At 38.9% G+C, this 21,364-nt stretch overlaps 2 protein-coding genes across 14 annotated transcripts in view; one reads left to right on the plus strand and one right to left on the minus strand.

The window, feature by feature from the left end:
* LOC111246470 (uncharacterized) overlaps positions 1-6,715 on the minus strand; it is a 16,409-nt gene extending 9,694 nt beyond the window's left edge. The window contains exons 1-2 of one of the 6 annotated variants that reach the window (XM_022796119.2): positions 2,413-2,746; positions 53-1,957 (exon numbers count right to left, since the gene is read on the minus strand). In XM_022796119.2, the coding sequence (XP_022651854.1) occupies positions 53-157 (105 nt within the window). In that variant the 5' untranslated portion in view covers positions 158-1,957; positions 2,413-2,746. Of the gene's footprint in view, positions 1-52; positions 1,978-2,412; positions 2,747-6,491 lie in introns of those variants that run through there. The other 5 variants (XM_086984653.1, XM_086984655.1, XM_086984656.1 and 2 more) reach the window with 5 other exon arrangements.
* The window catches only part of LOC111246471 (mitochondrial ornithine transporter 1-like), a 33,052-nt gene extending 13,157 nt beyond the window's left edge, over positions 1-19,895 (plus strand). Inside the window, exons 1-9 of one of the 8 annotated variants that reach the window (XM_022796125.2) lie at positions 3,279-3,500; positions 7,038-7,171; positions 7,466-7,548; positions 7,911-8,024; positions 8,279-8,422; positions 8,939-9,123; positions 14,270-14,394; positions 15,437-15,525; positions 18,240-18,399. In XM_022796125.2, the coding sequence (XP_022651860.1) occupies positions 3,437-3,500; positions 7,038-7,171; positions 7,466-7,548; positions 7,911-8,024; positions 8,279-8,422; positions 8,939-9,123; positions 14,270-14,394; positions 15,437-15,493 (906 nt within the window). In that variant the 5' untranslated portion in view covers positions 3,279-3,436 and the 3' untranslated portion in view covers positions 15,494-15,525; positions 18,240-18,399. Of the gene's footprint in view, positions 1-3,276; positions 3,501-4,339; positions 4,486-6,726; positions 6,879-7,037; positions 7,172-7,465; positions 7,549-7,910; positions 8,025-8,278; positions 8,423-8,938; positions 9,124-12,014; positions 12,156-13,301; positions 13,611-14,269; positions 14,395-15,436; positions 15,526-18,239 lie in introns of those variants that run through there. The other 7 variants (XM_086984659.1, XM_022796122.2, XM_086984657.1 and 4 more) reach the window with 7 other exon arrangements.
* The last annotated feature ends 1,469 nt before the right edge of the window (positions 19,896-21,364 follow it).

Here is a 21,364-nt window from a genome sequence, read left to right on the forward strand (position 1 = left end):
ACCTAAAAATCTAATTATATTATAGTAATTGGCTTAAACTAATTCAACTTACATCCGAGCTCGGGTAATCAAAGTTAGCAATTATGGCGGGCGCCCGCTTACGCTCGTATAGAACATGCGCTAATGACACAGCTAAAAATTCGTGCCTTCCTGGCATACTCTAGTGTTCTAGGAGGCTTAACATTCTCATAGGGCATCGCCGCTACTCGAATAAACAAGTCACCGCGCGGTGATTCGCAAATAACGTTGATGCAAACGTACGATACGAGAGTGAGAGTCACGTTAATCTTCTGGATCCAGAATAATATAACGCGTCCGTATTGCGTCCTTAAGCAATGAGAAGCACGCTGGTGACGGCCTGATATCGACAGATGACAAAGTTTATCAAAGTGTTATTACTTTGATGATGTTCACACTGGTAACTTGCCGAAATAGTAGACTGAATAACCTTGCTAAAAGCGGCTGTGATTTGGCAATTTGTTTTGTTGTCGAACATGCTGCATCGGTTAGTGTCATCCAATAACAGAAACTGAGGTTGGCTTTTGACTTCAGAATAAATGTGTTGATGCATGCATGCATTTGTGTGCACAATGAATTTGATCTACATTAAATACTGACGATTAAACAATAAGCGACAGTATGTTTTGAGGTCTAACAATAAGGTTAAAAACAAATGTCACTCGACGTGTGGCTATTTTAAACGGACAATACACCGAAATATGGTAAATACGACAATGTGTATTGATTTCCATCATAGCAAAAGATGTATAAAATTACGTACTTCGATAACTAGATATACGGCGAATATTAATGCCGGGCGTACTGTACCATATACAAATGATATGAGAAAACTTATTTTTGCTTATATATATATAAATCTCTCAAGGATGCGAAACATACATTCTCAAGCAAATAAGATTATCAATTTTCTGTCAGTTGACAATCTAAACGATGAACATACAATTTGCACGAATCCTCTTAAGGTACAATTTTTATTGTCAATATACGTCCCTCTGACGGTGTAGTGTTGACGCTTACTAAAACTGAGGGACACGTGATTGCATACATTCGGAAACGGGCGTTACGAGAACTCGTCTCATTCGATGCTAAGGACAGCCACCTGGGGCAATGCTTAAGGACAGTGCCGGAAGTAAAGCTCGAAATAGTTAACTGCTGATATATACATCAATGTGTGATGCTCACTTTGATACGGTGACTTGGTTTCCTGCGATTTTCCTAACGTCAAAAATTAGTAGAATCAATTTAAAAAAAGAACAAAGGTGGCTGGCTCGGTTGCCATAAATGATTTCAAAATTAAAGACATTTTTTTAGTACAGTAATGATATGATACTTGAATACAGTAAGCGCCTATTTTTAGAATTACCCCCTGCCGGATACAGGGCAATTTTGAATTGCCATATTGCAGATAAGAATGACGGTAATCCACGGTAGTTTTTTTTACCCACCCTGAGGTGCATTAATTTATTCTTGTAGGGTGAATATACAACGTAAGTTGGAAAACATAAATCTAAAGTGTAATCGCATTTCATCGACGTACAGCTTCTGCGTCGTAAAAAGGGAGCTGCCCATTTGTCCGACCCAACACAGTGTGCACCGAGTAAAATAATAATCATAATATGACAGTGAAAATCTGAGTATCAACAGCATCGGTGGGGCAATGACACCAAAACAAGACCAGATACAGAAGCAAGCAAGCGAATAAACGGAGTGGATGTCATCTTCACCCGCAGTTGGCGGCTTCTTTGCCCTACCAGCATCCACTGGACCACCAGAACCGCTACCGCTGTCACAACTGTTTTCTGCGTATTTGCCAAAAGCAACAGTCGCCCTGAGGCACCACTCTTGATGGCAAGCGCGCCATTGCTTTACACCGCCAGTTGCTCGACCGTCTGCCCAGCGGAGCAGCACGCCGTCCATAATCCCATAACTTCGAAGCCTGCTTATCAAATGAAGAAACTTTGACGACATTTATATTATTGCGAGAGAAACATGTAGAACATAAACGCGCGATTTAGGGGACTGATTATTACTTTAAGTTACATTCCACATGTTAAAAAGATAATTCCAGTTGAATAACGAATCTTCTCAGACCAGCCTTTACAAAGCACGTTGGTCTTCCCAGCTTTAATAAAAAGCAGCTTTAACTAAACTTTAAATTAAACCTATGTGTGTCGCCAGCTTCTTCCAATATAAAAAATAACCGACTCGAACACGCACACACACACATGCACACCCCACGAAATACTGCAACCAGAGTTAAGCGTTCCACAAATAAGCGTACAGTGCCAATAGGAGTAACACACTCTGTAGAACCCTGCAGTTACTGACAACATTGGTCGTAAAAAATCCGAAAAGAGCTCATCACTCTGCGCAGATTAGCCGAAAGCTCACCTGAGAATCGTCGCCTGATCGTACACTATCCACTATGGCCATTCCCGCTTTAAAAACCGCGACACCTGGCGGCACTTTTCACAAGACAATGACACACACAAATCGTCCTGCCGCAACAGATTAATATCAAGCAATAGGCTAACTAACCTATAAAGCAAGCAAGGGCTTTTGATTTGATTAGTTAGTACGCAATATATCCGGCAGCAGTTCAGTGATACGCAGCGGCTGAGTGGCAGGCGCACTCCGAAAACCGCCAATCATCAATTTTGTCTGTGCGTTTTTGCGGTCTCTTGCTGTTCTTTTTCTTTTACCCCTATCGTTCCGTGCCAGTGCCCTTACACAACCATCGCACAAGCGAATGCCGTTCGGTTTTTCTATATCCTCTCCCTTACACTCTCGCTCAGTTGGACGCAGCGCTCTAGCTACTTCTTCGCCGAGCGGGAGGAAAGCGTTTTCGTATAGCTTTAACTAGTGAAAGCGGCCGGCGGCTTCGACGACGACGGTAACGCCGGAGCAACAAGGACACAGTTTCGGCCACGAAAAAGAGAAAAAGGGCGAGGAGAACTAAGAAGCATCGCTACCTATCTACATAGCGAGAGAAAGAACGGAAGGACGTGAGCAGGGTTTTGACTCTATCCAATCAGCCGATCCACCGATCGACCAAACGACCAATGGAACGGGAACAGCGGCGACATTATGGTCCGAGCATTAAGACAGCAAAATGCCTTCCCCTTCCGTTATTTAGCAAAAGCGAGTGTGCAGAATACGGTGTAGCACGCGGTTTTGGGAAAGGGTAGTCAGCGTGTGTTTTTCTATCATAACATAATAGTAAGATTCGAATTTAAAAAGCTGCGGCTTGGCAGCCGTATCACTGGTACTGCCGTGATATTGTTGGGTCTGTACACAGCGCACAAGAGTAGTAACGATCGGTAGTGTGAAATTGCTAAAAAGTAAGCGTGCTTCTAGATTCAACCACAACACAAATGTGCATCATAACTCTCCGCCTGGTGTGGCTAGGCAATGCATGAGTGAGGGTGTAAAATCAACGACGGACAACCCAGCATGCGCGGTACATGTTCTCCCACTAGGTGAGTCATACACACAACGGCAAATTATGGGGTAAGAGACAAACCGGCGTCTAACTGTGGGTTCCAAGAATCTCTAGTGCGTTCTAGACGTGCACACCGCGACATCGACGCTGATCTTGACAGTGCTATCGCACACAACTATATTATTCACTACATCAATGGTGTAATCCTATTTGTTTGCCTGATGCAAATACATTTAGCACTTTGGATCGCGTAAGTGAAACGACTGTTGGTGTCATTACCATCGGCGCCTTCTGCGATCAGTTGCCAAAGCCACCAATAGAATTGCAGGTGCCATCACTAGCTGCGTCAAACATGAAATAATTAGTTATAGAACTACCTATAACAAGGGCATCCGAACAGAGGGGATTCGGACGGGCGGGCAAAATAACAATAACAGATATTGCTTCTCTGATCAAACACGCATTTACGTTGTCTCGACCAAACTCGGGTGCCTGTTCCGGCGCTACAAAACTTTTGCTTTTTGCTATTTAATATACACTTTAGCTGTTTGCCCGTAAGCCTGACAGCAGCCTATCTTTTTTTTTATCATGATCGGCGTAGCCGTCTATAAACGACATATCTAAACCGTTTCAGGATTCATATCAAACTTGACCTCCCGTTTTCTATAGCTAAAATAGGTCAACGAAAATACCACAGCCGTCTGCTGCAAGAATATTATGAATGCTATAACAATCTGATACACTATTTTGTATCCTTTGTAATTTTCAGGGCAATACAATATTATTTTGAAAATAAAAACTTATACCAAACAACCGTGCGCGTTTCCTGTTTCATATTCCAATCCAGTGAGATTACCACACAATAATGATCACAAGCCGATTATAACCGAAAATGATTCGAAAAACTTGAAAACGATTGACGCTGAAAATACGTTGTTATTAATCAATACGTCATTAATAATAATACATCGCTTGTGTTCACCTAGTGACGAGTGGGAATAAACTGGAAGTTTTAATATCTAGTAAGTATGTTAGGTAAAAAATGTTTTGTGTAGGTTTATTGATCTCGTGATTAATCGCCCCCTTCCATACAATTGTATTCTGTATTTTTTCTATAAGTTCTATGCATTATTAAGTGTATGTTCAATTTAATTACGCACTAATATGGCTGCCACAATGAATTTATTGGGTTACAATTGAATTCGACATTGTGGAAAGATTACAGCTTGAGCCATACTAAATCAGAGACAAAGATTCGTTTTCGACTAACGCTATATATCTTATCGTTATTTCACAGACGGAATCATTCTGGATAAACCTATAGTCATTTAGATCCGGTCCTATTGACTCTGACTATGAACCGTAGAAGCGCTAGTTTTGCTGATGATTCTGTAGCTATAACAAGCATTCATTGATTATCGAAAGATCTCATAACATGCTGGAAAATTTGTTTTCGTTTGTCTTAGTCTCCCATGGCTACGTAGATCCGGGTGTTGATTAGGCTGTTCATTTTTATTCACGAAGCTCTACCGGCAATGTCACCACTAACAGAATATAGATTGCATAATACTAACAACATATTCTGGCTAACTGTGCCGTTATCTGTAAGTGATGTATCAACGTTACGTTACCAACATATTATATACCAAATGCTTTAACTGATTTCGGATCCATCCTGTACAGCTCAAGTGACAAATAAGATATGAACTATCATTGGAGAACGGGTTCTCGTTTTTACAGTCGTATCTGAAGAAGTGTTATGAACATCACAATTATTAAGCTTCAGATAAGAAAAGATTGCGGCTAACATTGTGTGCAATGGGCCCACAACATTAAACGAATTATTTTTATTGATTGCACACTCCCGTTAGATGCTTCTTGTTATGTCGGATACAGAGATACCAGATCGGCACATATTTAACAATGTCAGCCAGTTTCGAGCTCAACTGTACAGAAGCAAACCTAGACAATCAACTGCTGCGGGGTATTGCCCGCCGATTAAGAAGGTTGCTCTAACCGGCAAAATAAAAAAGTTGATAACTATTATACATACATATATCTGCCATCAAAGCTATAAAAGTTCTTTCACATGTGAAAATGCTAACGGGCGCTGAAAATTCGAACTGTAGTGATATGAAGAGCGGCTTTTTAGAGTAGGGCAAAACTTTCTGCTGTAGAAACCAGTTATACAATCCTGTCTGCATAACAAGCAAGGTAGTGCAACATTGTTATTTAGCATGGTTAATTTCCATCGCTGGAGTTTAGGTTATTACTTATATTTTGAAGTGGCCTAATCCAGACTTCATAATTAGCTTGTTTATTTTTATTATAATATCGAAAGAGCTAAAGGATGTGATTAAGCGCCTATCTCCCATCTAGTGAAGTCCAGTAGCAAAAAGAAACAAAAAATCTCGAGCAATTGCACAGCAGAGTTAACAAGTTTTTCTTTTTTATTTTAATTAAAAGGGGCTTTGCAGCGCGGTTCTTGCAGCGGTGATTCTTTCATTAGTCGTATCAAAACGTCTCGGCATGATGGGATGGGCACGGACATATTTTCGAAGAACCTTAGACTGCACAACAAAGAGTTGCTATTGTGTTATGTACGCGGAGCTCGTCTTTAGTAGTCGTAATCTTTGTATCATTGTCTATCAAAAAAAGAAAAAAAAAATATATATATACATACACGCTGATTTTAACCTAATTTTCAGATACAAGTGAACTATCTTAATTCGTGCAAAAGCCTATGAAGTTCCCACAATATTTTAATAAAAATATAAACAATGTTTGAGTTCTATTTAGAATGTATGTATTTCATCGACGCACATCTTAATAAGGTTGTATTATTGTAGTAAATGTTGTATTATTGTAACAGTAAAGTTAAAAAATTCAGGATTTCTCTAAGCTTGGAGCTATTTTACCGTACACCGATGCTTACAATCCGTAATGAGCATAGTTAACAAGAGAATTTATGACATTTTTCAAATTTGGCATTTGAAGTAGAAAACCGTTCTTAATTTGATAGACTTACTTGGATGACACATTGAAGAAAAGAGTAGGCGTTAAAAAACCTAGCACAACAGGAAACAGCATTTTGTTGGCCGATCGCGTAGATTGATCGTTCTGGCCTAATAATCTGTTCTGGTAAGATACTGGGCGCAACGTCTTCGTGTTCAAGTAAGGGGAAACCATTTCTATGATACAGCTCACGTTGAGAAGAATGGTTTTATTATTGCCATAATCATTGCGTGAAACTCTACGGAATCGGAACGTTATACATTGCTGCGTCTCCTTGTGTTTATTCTTTAGTTGAACCGCTGTAGCTAAGTCATTAAATACCCGTATGTGTAAAAGATTCAATAGAAGACAAAAATAGGCAGTCTACGGGTAGCAACTAAATGTGTCTTTGTGAAGAAGCGTAAGTTTTTACAACATGTGTGTTAATATCGGTATGGATAAACTGGCCTGCCACAGAGTTAAATATAAAAGTAGGGTTAATGCAAATCAGACACATTGGTTATACGTCACATCATTTTAACATTAATATTGGGCGCCGTTTTTCCGTTTGCTATTCCAGATTTTAGAATGGAGAAGGTAGAAGAATATAAGCTTGTTGTAGGAACTGTCCGAAATGCCCTGGTTGACCTTCTCGCAGGGACTCTTGGCGGTATTGCCACCGTCCTTGTCGGACAGCCTCTCGATACGGTTAAGGTTGGTATTGCATTGAGTTACCGCAAGACAAAGTGCTGAATCGCATACAATAGCGAACTTACCGTGTATTATATCGTAAACTAGTCATAATTCGCGCGGTTCTTGATGAAGCAGTGGGAAAAACTTTTTCGACATTCGATGATTGAAAGTGGCGTTTGCAGATAACGGAGAATTTTGGTAGATTTTCAAAAAAATTTCATATTTGATCTTCTCGACAGTGCAGTAGAATAGAAAGAAATCCGTAATAATAATAAACAATTATATATATATATATATATTTATATGCGATTTTAGGTCAAAATGCAGACTTTTCCACAATTATACAACAATAGCATATTTTGCCTGAAGGAAACGATACGACAAGACGGTGTAATGAGGTATGATGTTAGAACTTAAATTTTACTACATTATATGATATGTATGACTGTATTGTTTTGACAAAATGAAAATTCATTGGCAATTCACCCTGTCTCCAAATTCCTAGTCGATGTTTCGCTCCAGCCTTATACCGTATCAAATATTATTTAACACATGAGCTCTCTTCGGCGCATGGGTCAAGATAATCGTCTACTTAACTATAGTCAAGAGAGGTCCTAGTTAGCCCTTAAAAACCTCCGTGATAAGTCGCTTCTCTAAAGAACCTGTACAATTTGAAGCTTGAATTTTTTTAATAGAATCAGTGTATAATAGGTCAAGAACTAAGCTTCGATGTTTGCGCATTTATGTATCATTTATGCAGAGGGCTGTATGCGGGAACTGCCCCAGCAATAGTGGCTAATGTTGCCGAGAATGCAGTCCTTTTCGGAGCATATGGCCTCTGTCAAAAAATCGTGAAGACAGCAACCGGAAAAAGGTAAAACGTACAAATAGTGCGACAGTGCTGCCTAGCCACATGAAGCCAACATTGTTTTTAAATTATCGTGTATGAAGTATACATTCCAAGTGCTGTACTAAAGTATAGTTTTAGGTCTTGTCTTTATTTACGTTATCACGTTAAGGCCTAAGTGCAACTGGTTTTATGGATTAACAAAGCTGCTTTGAAGGGTCACTCGCATCGATTGTGACTTGTATTAAAAAATTCCCTACGCAGGAATTGTGGCGTTGCAGGAACCAGCAGGATCTCTCATCAATTGAAAATGCTATGGCGGGTGGTATGGCGTCAATATTCTCTTCATTGACACTCTGCCCTACAGAACTTGTTAAATGCAAGTTGCAGGCCCTACGAGAAACGAGCGGACACAAACCAACATTGTAAGAAATTGGTCTTAATGAGCAGATCAACCGTCTAAATATACGAACTCCAATATAAACTGGAAAAAATTCTTTGCAAAAAATATTCCAACAAGCTTAACCTTTTCGTTTTAAATAGCTATTGGCATAATTGTATAAACATTTCATAGTCGTTTTATTTAAATCAACAATATGATTTGTTGTTAATTGTATAATGGTTTCTATTTCATTACAGTCTTCTTTCGGTGCCTCATTGCTATTTTTTTATTCCTTGATTTCTGCCTATACCGATATATATATATATATATATATATATATATATATATATTACCTACGGCGGCATCAATATTAAGTTTATTCAAACCAGCATTGAGCAGTCTCTTGTTCTCTCCTTTCCCAAATAAAGCTAGGGATGATATTCTGTTCAGCCTAAAATAATTGCAATGTTTATCCTAAAACGCCGAGCCGGCACAAACGTGCATATGTGTGCCTATAATTACTTTTTTCCTATGGCTTGCTTATCATGTTACATAAAAGGTCAATGATGGCCATGTGTCGTATGATCTATCGAACGGATGGTCTAACCGGCTTCTATCGGGGCATCGGAGCCACAATGGTACGAGAGGTGCCAGGCTATTTTGCATTTTTTGGAGGATACGAAGCTGCTCGGCAAGGCTTCGCGAAATGCTACGGATGTGCCAAGAAGGACATTGGTATCGTGGGTAAGCCAGTAAGACTACTTTGTTTTGATGACAAACAGTTGGTTGTATGTATGCCTTATCCTAAAATATTTACTTTCTGCAAAAAGAAGTTAAATCGATATGTCAAACAGCATCGGCATATCGATGTTGCATATTTTAGTAAAGTTACTATTAAGTGACGCTTGTTATAAAGAAGTAAGCTATACAAATGCGGTATTCCAATAAAGTCAACTTTTTCAAAGTAAAATGCGTGTGTGTATGGAGCACTTCGCGCATTTTACTTTTAACGTAAAGTAAAAAAACGGCGCATACCGTTTCATTCGTATAGGTGTATTAATAAACATATTTTGTGTAATTTATCGTATGACCTTGAAGAGTACTGTAGGCACCAAAAAATTATTCTGTTTTTAAGGAACGATTATATTTGAAGGTTGAGTTGAGATATACATGTCCCCTCTTAGACGGCGCTTTCTAAAGCGCGGATTACTTATAGCTATTACCTCTGAGCTTTTCCTATCGTCTTTCCACTTCTTACCCTATAAAATCTCTGTCATAAATTCAACAGTTACCAAACTTTCTCTTACTCACATTCGATAATGTCTAAGCCATGAAACTAATAAAAATGATAATCGTAATAATAGCGATGATGTTTGAAGGTAAAACTTCTTTGTAATGTTTAAAAAACTATGTAATACCATAGGTCGTGTACCGCATCTCGATGGCGGGAATCAGCGACGCTACCTATGGCGATCCAGATTCGTAGATGTAGAAAAACATTTAACATTTAGCAGTAACTTGCACGCTGTCTTCTAAATTCGATCTAGTCTGTTTCTTATCTGAGTGTTATTGTTCTTCCGAGATCGTTTCAAGCAAGTGCTACAGTCGATTTTCTTGCAAGTTCATTGTAAGAACATCACATGTAAGACGTTGAGCACGAATATTACAACACGGAAAACAAGGCGTAGGTGCAAATGCCATTCGGTTCTGACACAACGGTCAACTTCTTCTGACGCTTTAGCTGATCAGGCCGCTACTGTTAAAACATGAAATATTTAAAGTATCCTAGGGCTTGACGTACTTCACCTACGGTCACATGCAACGTTTACCCGTGGTACTTTCTACTGAATGAAAAAGAAATCTATAGTTCGTGACAAGTGGCACTGTGCTAAAACAGCTGTGCTCTGTGCTCTGTAAAAACAGAAAAGTAGCGCTTAAGTGAAATAAATCGGCAATAATCCGTTTTTACGGCGTCGAATGGACATGAATTTGTCATCACAACGAACAAATGCTTTATCTTAATGGCGCCTAGTACAGATGCCTTGATGACGTATTACCGCATGCTGGCTATAGGTAAATGCGATAAAAAACGTGAGGCAGGCGCAGACGCAAATGATATTTTGTCTGCTGTTTGTCGGTAATACACTGCAGTGTAAAAAGGCAATAGTGCAAGTGTAGGAATTTTACGTGTCAGTGCAGTGACAACAGATGTGAACGTTGAGAATTATCGTCCAAAAAGCTCTAGCGTGTGATCCATTCCAGGTGTTGCACACATGTTTATCGAAAAAGCGTCGTGTGTGTTCCGAGGTGCTGATCTCTTCGTAGATAGCCTTATTTCTACTAAGTCAAAAGTCCCAGCAAAAACTGAGATACAATTAAGGTACTCCAATACTATGAAGTTGACAGGGGTGATATACTTATTTTTAATATGCCTGACAGGTCTCTGTCCTAGATGGGCGTATATAGCCATAAGTTCAGGACAACATAAATGAAGACGCAATCACTATCGGTCCAAGTTCGTGTTCCATCCATATTCACATGGAAAAGCATGGAAGAAAAATGTTCATTTTGAAGTCAACACGTACTCAACTTTTCAAATAACTATAACTATTTTTTATCAACTTTTGGATTTGCAGTTATTGCTTTAATTGAGCTTAACCAACCATGGCAACTATTTTCAAAAGCCTAATACTATATTGCTCGGTCAGCTTCGATCCTATTTTTCCACATCGAAGTTATTAACTTTCGGGAAGTCATAAATCATCACACTAGACCAGAATTCAAAATAAATTTTAAGAAATCAGCTTTTGTTAAAGCAATATATTCCAACTGTATTTTCCTGTTTGATCATCGTGCTCTCTACATTCTATGGATGTACTTGATGATGATGATGATGAAGATAGGGACCAATCATCGCGCTTCGACATAGGAGGAATATTTGTTTCAAAAGCCTTTCAGCCATGTGTCAGCCCGCTCTTTAACAGAATCCATTCTAGGATCTTGTAATTCCCAAAATCTCCAACCGTCGACAAAGATCTTGGCTATCCGCTACTATAGTCTAGTATTGTACCATTCTCGAAATTCTTTATTTTGCTTGCTCTGTTGAGCCTGGGGAGTAAGGGCGACACAACCCGGTGTACGGCAAAACAAATAGAGGGACAGAGCTTGCGCCTTCTGCTATGCTATGCATATATAGACTACTGATACATGCTTCCGGGTTTAATAGCACACAACGGGAGATTTAAACACAATACTTACCTAAATGTTTCGTCTTGTTTGTATAGTATTTCGTATATCAGGGAAAATGCTCATAAGGCTAGAAAAGAGAAGACTTACTTGCGCAACAATTTAACCAATAAAGTAGTATGACTGGATTAGTATTAGTGCAGCGTTCAATGGCAAAAAACGAATACCATCAAACCGCAAGTACCGCATGACTAGGTTTTTTCTGCAAGCTGTAGGTACTAGTCGTTCTGCTTGTAGATATTCTGGGTTTTGGCTTTGTAAGGTTGTTTATTTTCTACCTTTGTCCGTGTCAAATGGTGCAATAGCTTAACTATTGACAACAATTTAATAGAAATATTTACTAGTTAATTCGGTTTTATTGAATCGCTTCCTCGCTTGTTTGTTATTAGGTGGTTTTGCACATCTCGAAGCAGTCAGTCTCTCTCTTCGCAGATTACCTCGTTTCCGGAATGGATTCTATGCCAGCTCCTGACTCCCAGCCGCGGCTTTCAGATTTTGTGTCTCGAATATTTTAATTGATGAAGCAGCTGCATAGGTGCAGCCATACTGGTAGCAAACAGAAGAGCATCATTGCTTGTTGAACCCTATGCGAAACCCATGCATTGTAAAGCAGAACAATATTATTCGAATAATTAGTTTGTATGGATGCCTTCTCGTGTTTGTACTATATTTGCTGGCGGTCGCTCTAATATACACTAAGAAGAAGCTGGTCAAATATTTACGGATTCCATGGGCAATTACCACAGCATACAGCTATAACTCGATTCGGACTCAGCGAGGGGAAAATGGCACAGCGGTAGTTAGAAAATAAATTAATGCACTGTAGAATTACTCAGTAAGGCAGATAGGTGAATGTAGGTTTCTTTACGTTCTGACTGAATCGGGTTACTGCTCAGGCAAGCAGAAGTAAAGCAGGATTTTTTGTGGCAATCCATACCCTATCCCGTGCTGTAGATATATACGAAAAACATCTATAGATTATCGATCTGGAGTTGCGTTGTAACTTTGTGAGCCCAGCTATAGACCACCGTGCTGATCTTAATGCATATATTATGCACATGGAGACTGATGCAATACAGTAGTAGGCAAGGCGGTAGTCCGTTGACGATTCATATACTCACTCATTTTTCTGAACCCAGATCTCTTCAACGAATAGGCGTTACTTACTTGATTAACACAAGTTAAAAACGAATGTTTAACGGAGACTAATCAGACATCTCTAAGGCTTTCTAAGGATTAAGTGTGATAACTGACTACATTAAAATAATGCTAAGCGAGTAGAACTTACCTTAACGTACTTGACAAAATAGGCAAATACGAAACTTGTAAATTATTTTTTTCAAAGAAATCTCTAAACCTCACTTACTGTCTTCGTCAACTGCTCTCCTAAGGGTCATCGTGAACTCACTCAAAACATAGGCAGTCACTGCGTGAGTACGATTATAATTATATTTTGCTATTTTGTATAGTTCACGGATCACAGCCAAAGTAACACTTACTGTTGTATTGGTAAAATTCGAGTTAATCTGTTTATATATATATATATATATATATATATATATAAGCATTACTATGTCCTCTATTTGAGAGATGTTTGCTTAAGTAGAAAGTGAACCATTGCTACCAGAACGTAAAGCTGTGATAGGATAAAGAAATTTACCTTCAGTTCAATTAAGTTCCAGTTCATCTTACCACTAAATGTTCGTGCGATCACGAGTGATAGCCCCTGCAGTCTATCGGATCGCTCCCGTATTTTATATTGCCCTGGAAACCTTTTCGTCTCGGACCTTATATCTACTTAGACGTAACCACCGCCAACCGTGCAGACAAAACAGAAGCCTTTGACTGTTGAACTTTGGTATTTTGCACCGCACAACTATTAACATGAATCTGGGGGCAACCGGTAACCGGGGTTGTTCTCTGGGTGAGAACGAAAATCATTGCAATCTGCCGGACATCGAACGAAGTTGCAATAGCTCAAATGCAGTAAGTTAGTTTGCTAACTCACTGTTGAAACTATTGGGAAGCTAACATAGCCGCAGACACAGCAGCATCAGTAGACAATGGCAATGAGAACCTACTTAGCAACATTCTGAGAATTTTCCAACCTTGCAAGTATAATATTAAGTATTCTAGTCGAACAAAGGTTGTAAAGGAATCATAAGTGATGTATAAAGCTTCTATTCGTTTCATCTTATTGCCGTATCGGCTGTTTAACTGGCGTACAGTGAAAACTTGGGACATCTATACATGTGCTCATATAAATAAAATGAAATAGTATATGGGTGACTGGAGCAGCTAAGCAGTGAATTAGTAATTCAATTATGTACATTAGGTCTGACTGAACTTTTCGAGTTTTATGTTCCGTAGTGCCGTTGGAAATTCCGGATGGCTGGGTATTAGATTTAACTGTACCTAAATACGGTATCTTTCCATTAGGCAAATCTCTCTCGAAGCAGAACACACCTAAGAAATCAGTTGACTCTAATTTGTCGTTATACAGAGTCTGAATCTACTGAAATATTGAGTAGCAGCCGTTATTTTACTTAGATAAATGTACAGTATGGGCCATTGGCACGACGCGATTATATACACTCTACATTAGCACAGCATATAATACGATTACCATCGTTACTTTTCATAGGAACTGCAGTTAGTGGAGGTGTTGCCGGAATATGCATTTGGTTAGTGATATTTCCCGCGGACCTCGTCAAGTCAAGGATGCAGGTTCTTGATTCGCCGGATGTGCCAAAAGCTTCCACTTGGCAGGTACGTATTATACATACGTACGTCATTACTCTTGTTGTTCGCCGACTTTTCGTTGGCTTATTGAGGGTTCGACGTCCTAGTTCTATTAAATGTTAAAAAATATTATAAAAAGAAAAAAAACGACGTACTTAGTTTTATTAAATGAGATTCAGTCTAGTTCTTGCGATATCCTCTATGAGAAAGACAAAGCCTCTGAGAGCTCTGACTAATGATTAAAGTAGACATTAAGTTATGAAGCTTTGAGAAATATCCTTATATTTACCTTATTATTTATGAACATGTTACGTTAGTTTGCGAGTGCTGGCCGTTTTTATGTACAATGATTATTTCTAGTCAAATGTACAGTGGTACGTATCTAACTAAAGCCTATTTATATTCAGGATTTCAATAAAGGTCAAGTTTGTCAGATTGGTGCTTCCAGCTACTTATACTTTAGAAGGAAATTGCCGTAAAAGCCATATCTGTGATCCAGAGTTTCTATTATCGTACATATCCAAACGGGACATTAGAGCAGTAAAATATACGTAAAAAGGATATTGAACTTACCCGACGAAACGAGTAACTACAGGCTATACATGGTCTGTAGCTATTATTGTGTACTACCACTTATGTGATTGCGAGTTATTTTCATCTTTTTGGTGTCCCAGCGCTAAATTGTACAACATCTTTGCTGTGACATAGATACAAGGTTTATAAGTGCTTAATCTCAGAACGCTGCCAGCGACTTAAGGTTTATCTTCCGGGCTTGTCTAAGGTGATCGGGCATGAAATTTCTCACAAGGCACTGACACCACCTAATGTTAAAACTGATAATGGAACTGAATGGAAAAGAAGACTTGAGAAGCTTTTAAATCTGTTGATTACAATATGAGCACACGATGCGACACTCGATTTGTCACAGAGGCTCATCAGTCCTATAATGTTACTCGTGTTTGAATTACTATGTTGCCTGCGCTAGCGTAAATACTATTACAGCATTTGCCCGTAATATATTCAAAACACATAGGGGCAAATAGTAGCAGTCAAGTTTTGCTCATTTCAGGAAATTTGCAGCCAGAAGGATTCAACTCGCGTACATAAGAGCGAAGAGTGTTTGTGATTATATATCTCAGATGTACCAATTAAACTAGTGTAATTTATTTTTCCTGGAACTAAGATTTAGCATAGATATTCATAAATTTTAATTATTAGATAAGTGTAATAATCGTAAAAAATATAAGGAGGACTTGATAGACGTTCTAAATTCAGACATCTCTTCCTAAAAGTTCGAGACATGAGTTTACTTACTAGTCGTACTTATTGTGCGTCCGCTTTCGATGTTTTCTCACGCCTTTCGTCTTTAGTAGTCGACTCTTTTGTATATAGATAAGCGTGTTTAAATGAAAACAGCTTCGTAACGCGCTACTTTCTGGATGCAACTAAACCGTGTAGAAAATTTGATTGGAATTCACAGCAGGAGGATAAGAGGTTTGCACAACGAATAATCTGCTTGATCTGTATGTAGTGGTCGCGTTTATGTCATATTATGCAATATACCCTAAGCGTGATAAAACAGTGTTCATTTCAATAGTCGACTTACGTCTGTTAATATCAGTTTCCACTCTAGAAAATAGAATTCATATTATGTGTACGCATTCGCTATGTAGCAACATATAGAAATCATAATTCCCCGCATGCGCTATCTGTCGTTGTTAGCTTAACAAATAGAGCATGTATGAAATTAAAATTTGAAGCTTGTTATTAGCATCGGCTTCATGACTTTAACCTGAAACTCATTGATGATGTGAATGAAACATGAAAAGGAATAGTTTGAGGTTAGCATTAAACTGAATGCTAATTTCGAACTGTGCAGGCCCTTACTCGAACAGCTCCTATCTTAAAGTCGATACTATCTAAACGTAAAAGGCCACCATTTTCTATTCTTAATATGCTTTCTTTTTTCTCGCTGGTGTTTGGTATTTCAAGTTGCTACTATTGTCCTAGCTTCATGAACGACAAAACGCCTATGGTGCCAAGAATAGGTGTCGAACGTTCCTGCCCATGCAGTATTTAGACCTATTGTAATCGACTCATGAATGTGAAAACGATTTTTAGGCAAATTTTCGTAATAGTTTCCTTGGTCTAGTTAGTATTGCTTTTTTGAATAATTGATGATTTTGAATAATACATATTTTTTTTTATCTAGTGCCACTATGTCGATGGAAGGCAGCTGATAAGTAAAGCGATTTAACTTTTGTTATTGCTATCGACGCTATGTTAGGTAATCCAAAAAATCTGCACATCCTACGTAACAAAAATACCTCCATGATATAATAAGTAAACTGCTAACAGCTCTGTCGAATAAAGGTAACAACGACTGGGCAGACACTAAATCATTAAACACAAGCAAGTCGTATGCGATCTGTTTCGCGCGAAAGCGAATCTCTCGCTACGCGAAAAATTGCACTTCGTGGAATCAAGTCCCATCTTAACATCTTTGCTAATATACATAGCTACTAAATATTACACGCCATTAGGATGCTTTATGTGTAACTGGACATAAGAAAGACCTAATGAGATTCTACGCTTTCAACTGGAAAACTTGGAAAGTTACCTCTGATGATAAGCTTGTCCTACATATGTATCGCCTCATGAAAGCCCATTCCACCATTTGGGAAGCGTTTTCGTTAACATCGAGCTTATTAGTTCAAAAATTCAGTTTCTCAGCCTTGAAATGACTGGGCAGTTTAGGAATAGGATGTGACCTAGCAGTATTGTACAGCCACATCGCAAAGCTACCTTGTTGTATGTTTACTTCGTGTCTATTAGCCTAATTTACCCGAAGTGGGACTTGGAAATTTCGCGTCCAAAAAAGCTGAGATAAGACGAATATACTAGTAAAGGTTGAGCAAAAGTGTATTAAGCTTGTCGACTTAAACCTACAGTTTATACATATGTTTATACTTAAACTAATTATTACCAAAGCGAAAACGTACTCCATAAGGACAGGTCACGAAACGTGCTCGTTCCAATGTTACGCATAGCAGTATATGTATGTGCAGTAGGAATAGTGTATTCATGGTCTTCTATCAGCCAAAAAAGAAAAAAGAAATTTCGAATTATGCATTTAAACACTCAACTAAATACAAATCGTTGACGATTTTTAGTAGACTAGCTAAACGGTGGAAAAGCGCGATTGGTGTTGTTTGATTAGTGCGGAAATTCGCTTTTATGTATTAACTGTGACACGTCCCGCCCGATGCGTTGTTGTAAATGTTACCTCAAGGGTTGATATGCACGACTTAATATGCTCGTTCCAGCAATTATAACAGTACAGAGAAGCGCTGCTAACAGCACCTACTGTAGAGCTGAATGTTTTCAATTAGGGTGATATTCGTTTGCGCCTGCCAATTGGCTCCTTCCGGCGATATTACAGTAATAGATGCCTTAGGGATTCTCTGTCATATTTAACATTTTTGCAAAATGATTTCAATCGCCTACACCACTATCGTGAGAACCTGAATTAGTATGTCGCTCACTCAATGAAAAATTCGGGATAAACAACGGGATCGGAGGCCGAATGTATATTTAGGTGGTCAAAACGGTATTTTTTATAGGATAGCGGATTGCATACACATATCTGCCTTACGGTGAGTTTTCGATCCAAAATACACGTATTTACAACAGACGAATTGGCTTTGTCACGCTTTGGTTAGCAAAATGGGTAGGTAATAGATGATACGACACAAACGACTTCTAGAGACTTCGGCAAGCTGTTGCGCACGGTTGCGCGATTAGGGGAGCCCAGATAGTTGCAAAGTTACAATGTAACGCTAAACAAAACGCAGCGTTTTCTTACGTTTCAGGTGGCGCTTAGAATTTTTCAAGCTAGCGGGATCAGAGGTCTCTATAGTGGACTCGTACCTACATTGGTGAGGACGTTTCCTGCAACAGCAGTACTCTTCCTGGTTGTCGAGAGCACAAGAAAGACTCTCGGAACTTAGGTAGCACTTCGGTTTCTATGATCGTAAGGCAATCACTTGGTGTGTATCTGAGTGCGCGTACGAAAAACGATGAAATTGCATAAAATCTTTCTGATTACAAAGCGCAGTCATAAGAGCGCGAATAAAATTAAATCTGCGGGAGGATATAACCAGTCTTATCAGCTATATACGCCTCTATGTCATGTTGACTTTATGAAGGTCGTCAAACCTACAACAAAATCGCACACGGACTAAATAGACTATTTTCGTCTTCGATCATTGAAAAGTGTTTTTTGTGTAAAATGATGTACTTCGTTAAGTGAACGGGATATAAATTGAATGTCAAAGTATTTGATACCATTTAAATAGTCTCTAATATTACATATTATAGATTTTAATTACGCTTGCGCGAAATTTATAAAAGCGCTGCGGTCGTTAAATGACGATGCGCTGGGCAATCTTTGTACAGTCTCTGTCTTCGTTTTGATCAATCTTCGTTTGATTGAAATTCCGCATTCAACAAAGCCGTCTAAAGAGACATTTCCAGAAGCTTCCAGAAACGACTTTTGGTATCGGCTGTAAGAATCGCTTTCGGTATCAATACATGGGATGTACTGGTAAAGTGTATTGCGTGTTCAATGGCGCGACAGATGATAGTCCAAGAAGCCGGTGACTACACACGATACAGGCCGTAATACTTTAGCATCGCATAGCACAGATAGAGCCACTGGTATTCGAAGTTAGGCGAGGATCACCCTACAAAACGACCTCGTAAATGCGATGTTCAACACAGGAGTGCCTTATTACATTGGTTTGTACAAAACGGCATAGCTATATAGAGTGATATATATGTTAGTTCACTTAATTTATCGGTGTTATTTAGTTTCAGTAGTTTTAAAATAAAATGAATAAGTTAGAAGATAATAATAAAATGCTAAACAAAATCAAAAGGATAAAATCAATTGCTATATAATATCCGGTACGGATTTTCGCACAGAATCATGTCGTAGGGATAAAACGATGTTGTATCGGAAGATAGATAGTTACGTAGTCTGTTTGATTATCTTTAAAAGTACTCATTTTGTTGCTCCCCATGATAACGTGAAATGGTAACGTGTTTTTCTATTAGACTCAGGAACATGTGGTGATCTAGATTTGAATCCACACATTCGGTTTTGTCATGGGAGCGAGTTGCCTGAAGCAATTCCTAAGGCCCAAGTACTGGACCTAAAACTCAGCACATTAAATTAGTTAGTGCAATACAAAAAATAATCGTGAAGAATGTCCGTTTCCTAGTCTTAATTTTGAGATGGTGATGGAATAAGGGAAAATCAAAGATAAGCAAGCTCCCCTTGGTAGCACCCAACAGAAGCTGAATCTATAAGATAATGGCCACGAAATTTGATGACTATTTAAGTTGATTGCGTAAAGTTATGATCACTCATATATTTATGACTATTACTCGAACTGAATAGCAAAATGTAACGCCTCTCGTTAACCGCTAGTCGAATAAAAACGAGCTCTTCGGTGAATATCGCAGACTTGACCTATCTTGGTTGCTTTGATATTATCAAATCCATATCTAAATTTATGGCTGTTTAAGTCCGTTTGATGAGTCCATACAAGGTGGGTTATACAACAAAGCTTTTTCATCGGACTACAATAAGAATGGTACTAACAAGGCGTCTACATAGGTAAACGGACGTATCATTGTGTTGACCGATTTTTCGTGTTTGCAGCCAAAGGTGCATCGTTGCATGACGCCGTATGAGCCGGACACTGTCTTGACAAAAGATGTGCCGCGTTATAATGGCGCTATTCACTGTTGTACCTAGTATTTCCTTTGGCTTTAGCTGCTGCAATTCCCATTGCACGTTATTATCATGGACTCTATATGCGCGCCTCGCGCTTATCCCACCCGTCGAATGGACATCTAGGTCATCGATCACGGTAAAAATATTACCCGCCTGTAAGAATTAGGCGCCACAATCGCGGTTTTAACCGTCTGCTCGAACTGGGACTCTCCCCTTCTCTGATTCCCCGTTTTCGTTCTAAGCCAAGATAGTTGGCAGGCTATGCACCTTAGCGGGGTAAGTTTTCAGAGTCCAAATGCACGTTAAATAAGACAAGGAATTAATGACAAACGTTAAGATAGATGAAGCTAAATCGAGTGTGAGGTAGAAACCTATGTAAAAAATGATACAAACTACGTTTAGTATTCTGCCAAGTGCTTAATGCCAAGTGCACTATCTACAATAGCTTTATATTTTAGTCAGTAATGTGTTTGCCCGAATACGAATAAACCTTTGATCTAAATAAACCTAACCTATCCACAGGAAAAGGCGACGGATACGCTAACTGATTGACTGGAAGAAAAGTTGTTACTTCTTGATATTTGTTAGCAGGTCAGCTCTTATGGATTTTGTTCCACTCAACGATATGTTGCATATTCTACAGTGTGTACGTATGTACGTACGTTTATTTTGACCCTTATCCCTTTTCACGTTTAACCTACGTTATATATTCACTGTTGTGTTTATATAACACACATACTCCAGAGCTCAAATGGCAGTACGTCATCGAGATTCATCGATTGAAGCCCGATGTTTACAACCCTCATATCAGTCCCCCTGATGCAATGACCGCAGGCTAGAAATAACGTAATTGCAACGGATTGTATTCCGGACACAGTTACTCATAGCTGTGCGCCAAACGATACAATATGTTCACTACCATGTCTGCCGCTAAGTTTGTCTGAGAAATACAATGTTGACAAAAAGACGACGCACCACACATTAGCTATATGTATATATAGTGTGTGAGAGAGAGAAAGAGAAAGGCGTTTAACCTTTTCAAGTAAAATAGATAGACATATAATCCGTGTACGACGTATCGCTGATAAGTCGTTTTTTAGGGCGTTGCATTGTATGAACTATACCGTCATTGTTGTAGCAAGCAAACTCAACCTTCACGTGGTGTAATATGTGATCGCCTGGGGATTTTCTTGA

This window comes from Varroa destructor, unplaced genomic scaffold, assembly GCF_002443255.2.
Source record: "Varroa destructor unplaced genomic scaffold, Vdes_3.0 BEIS01000003.1, whole genome shotgun sequence".
In the NCBI taxonomy this organism is placed as follows: Eukaryota; Metazoa; Arthropoda; class Arachnida; order Mesostigmata; family Varroidae; genus Varroa; species Varroa destructor.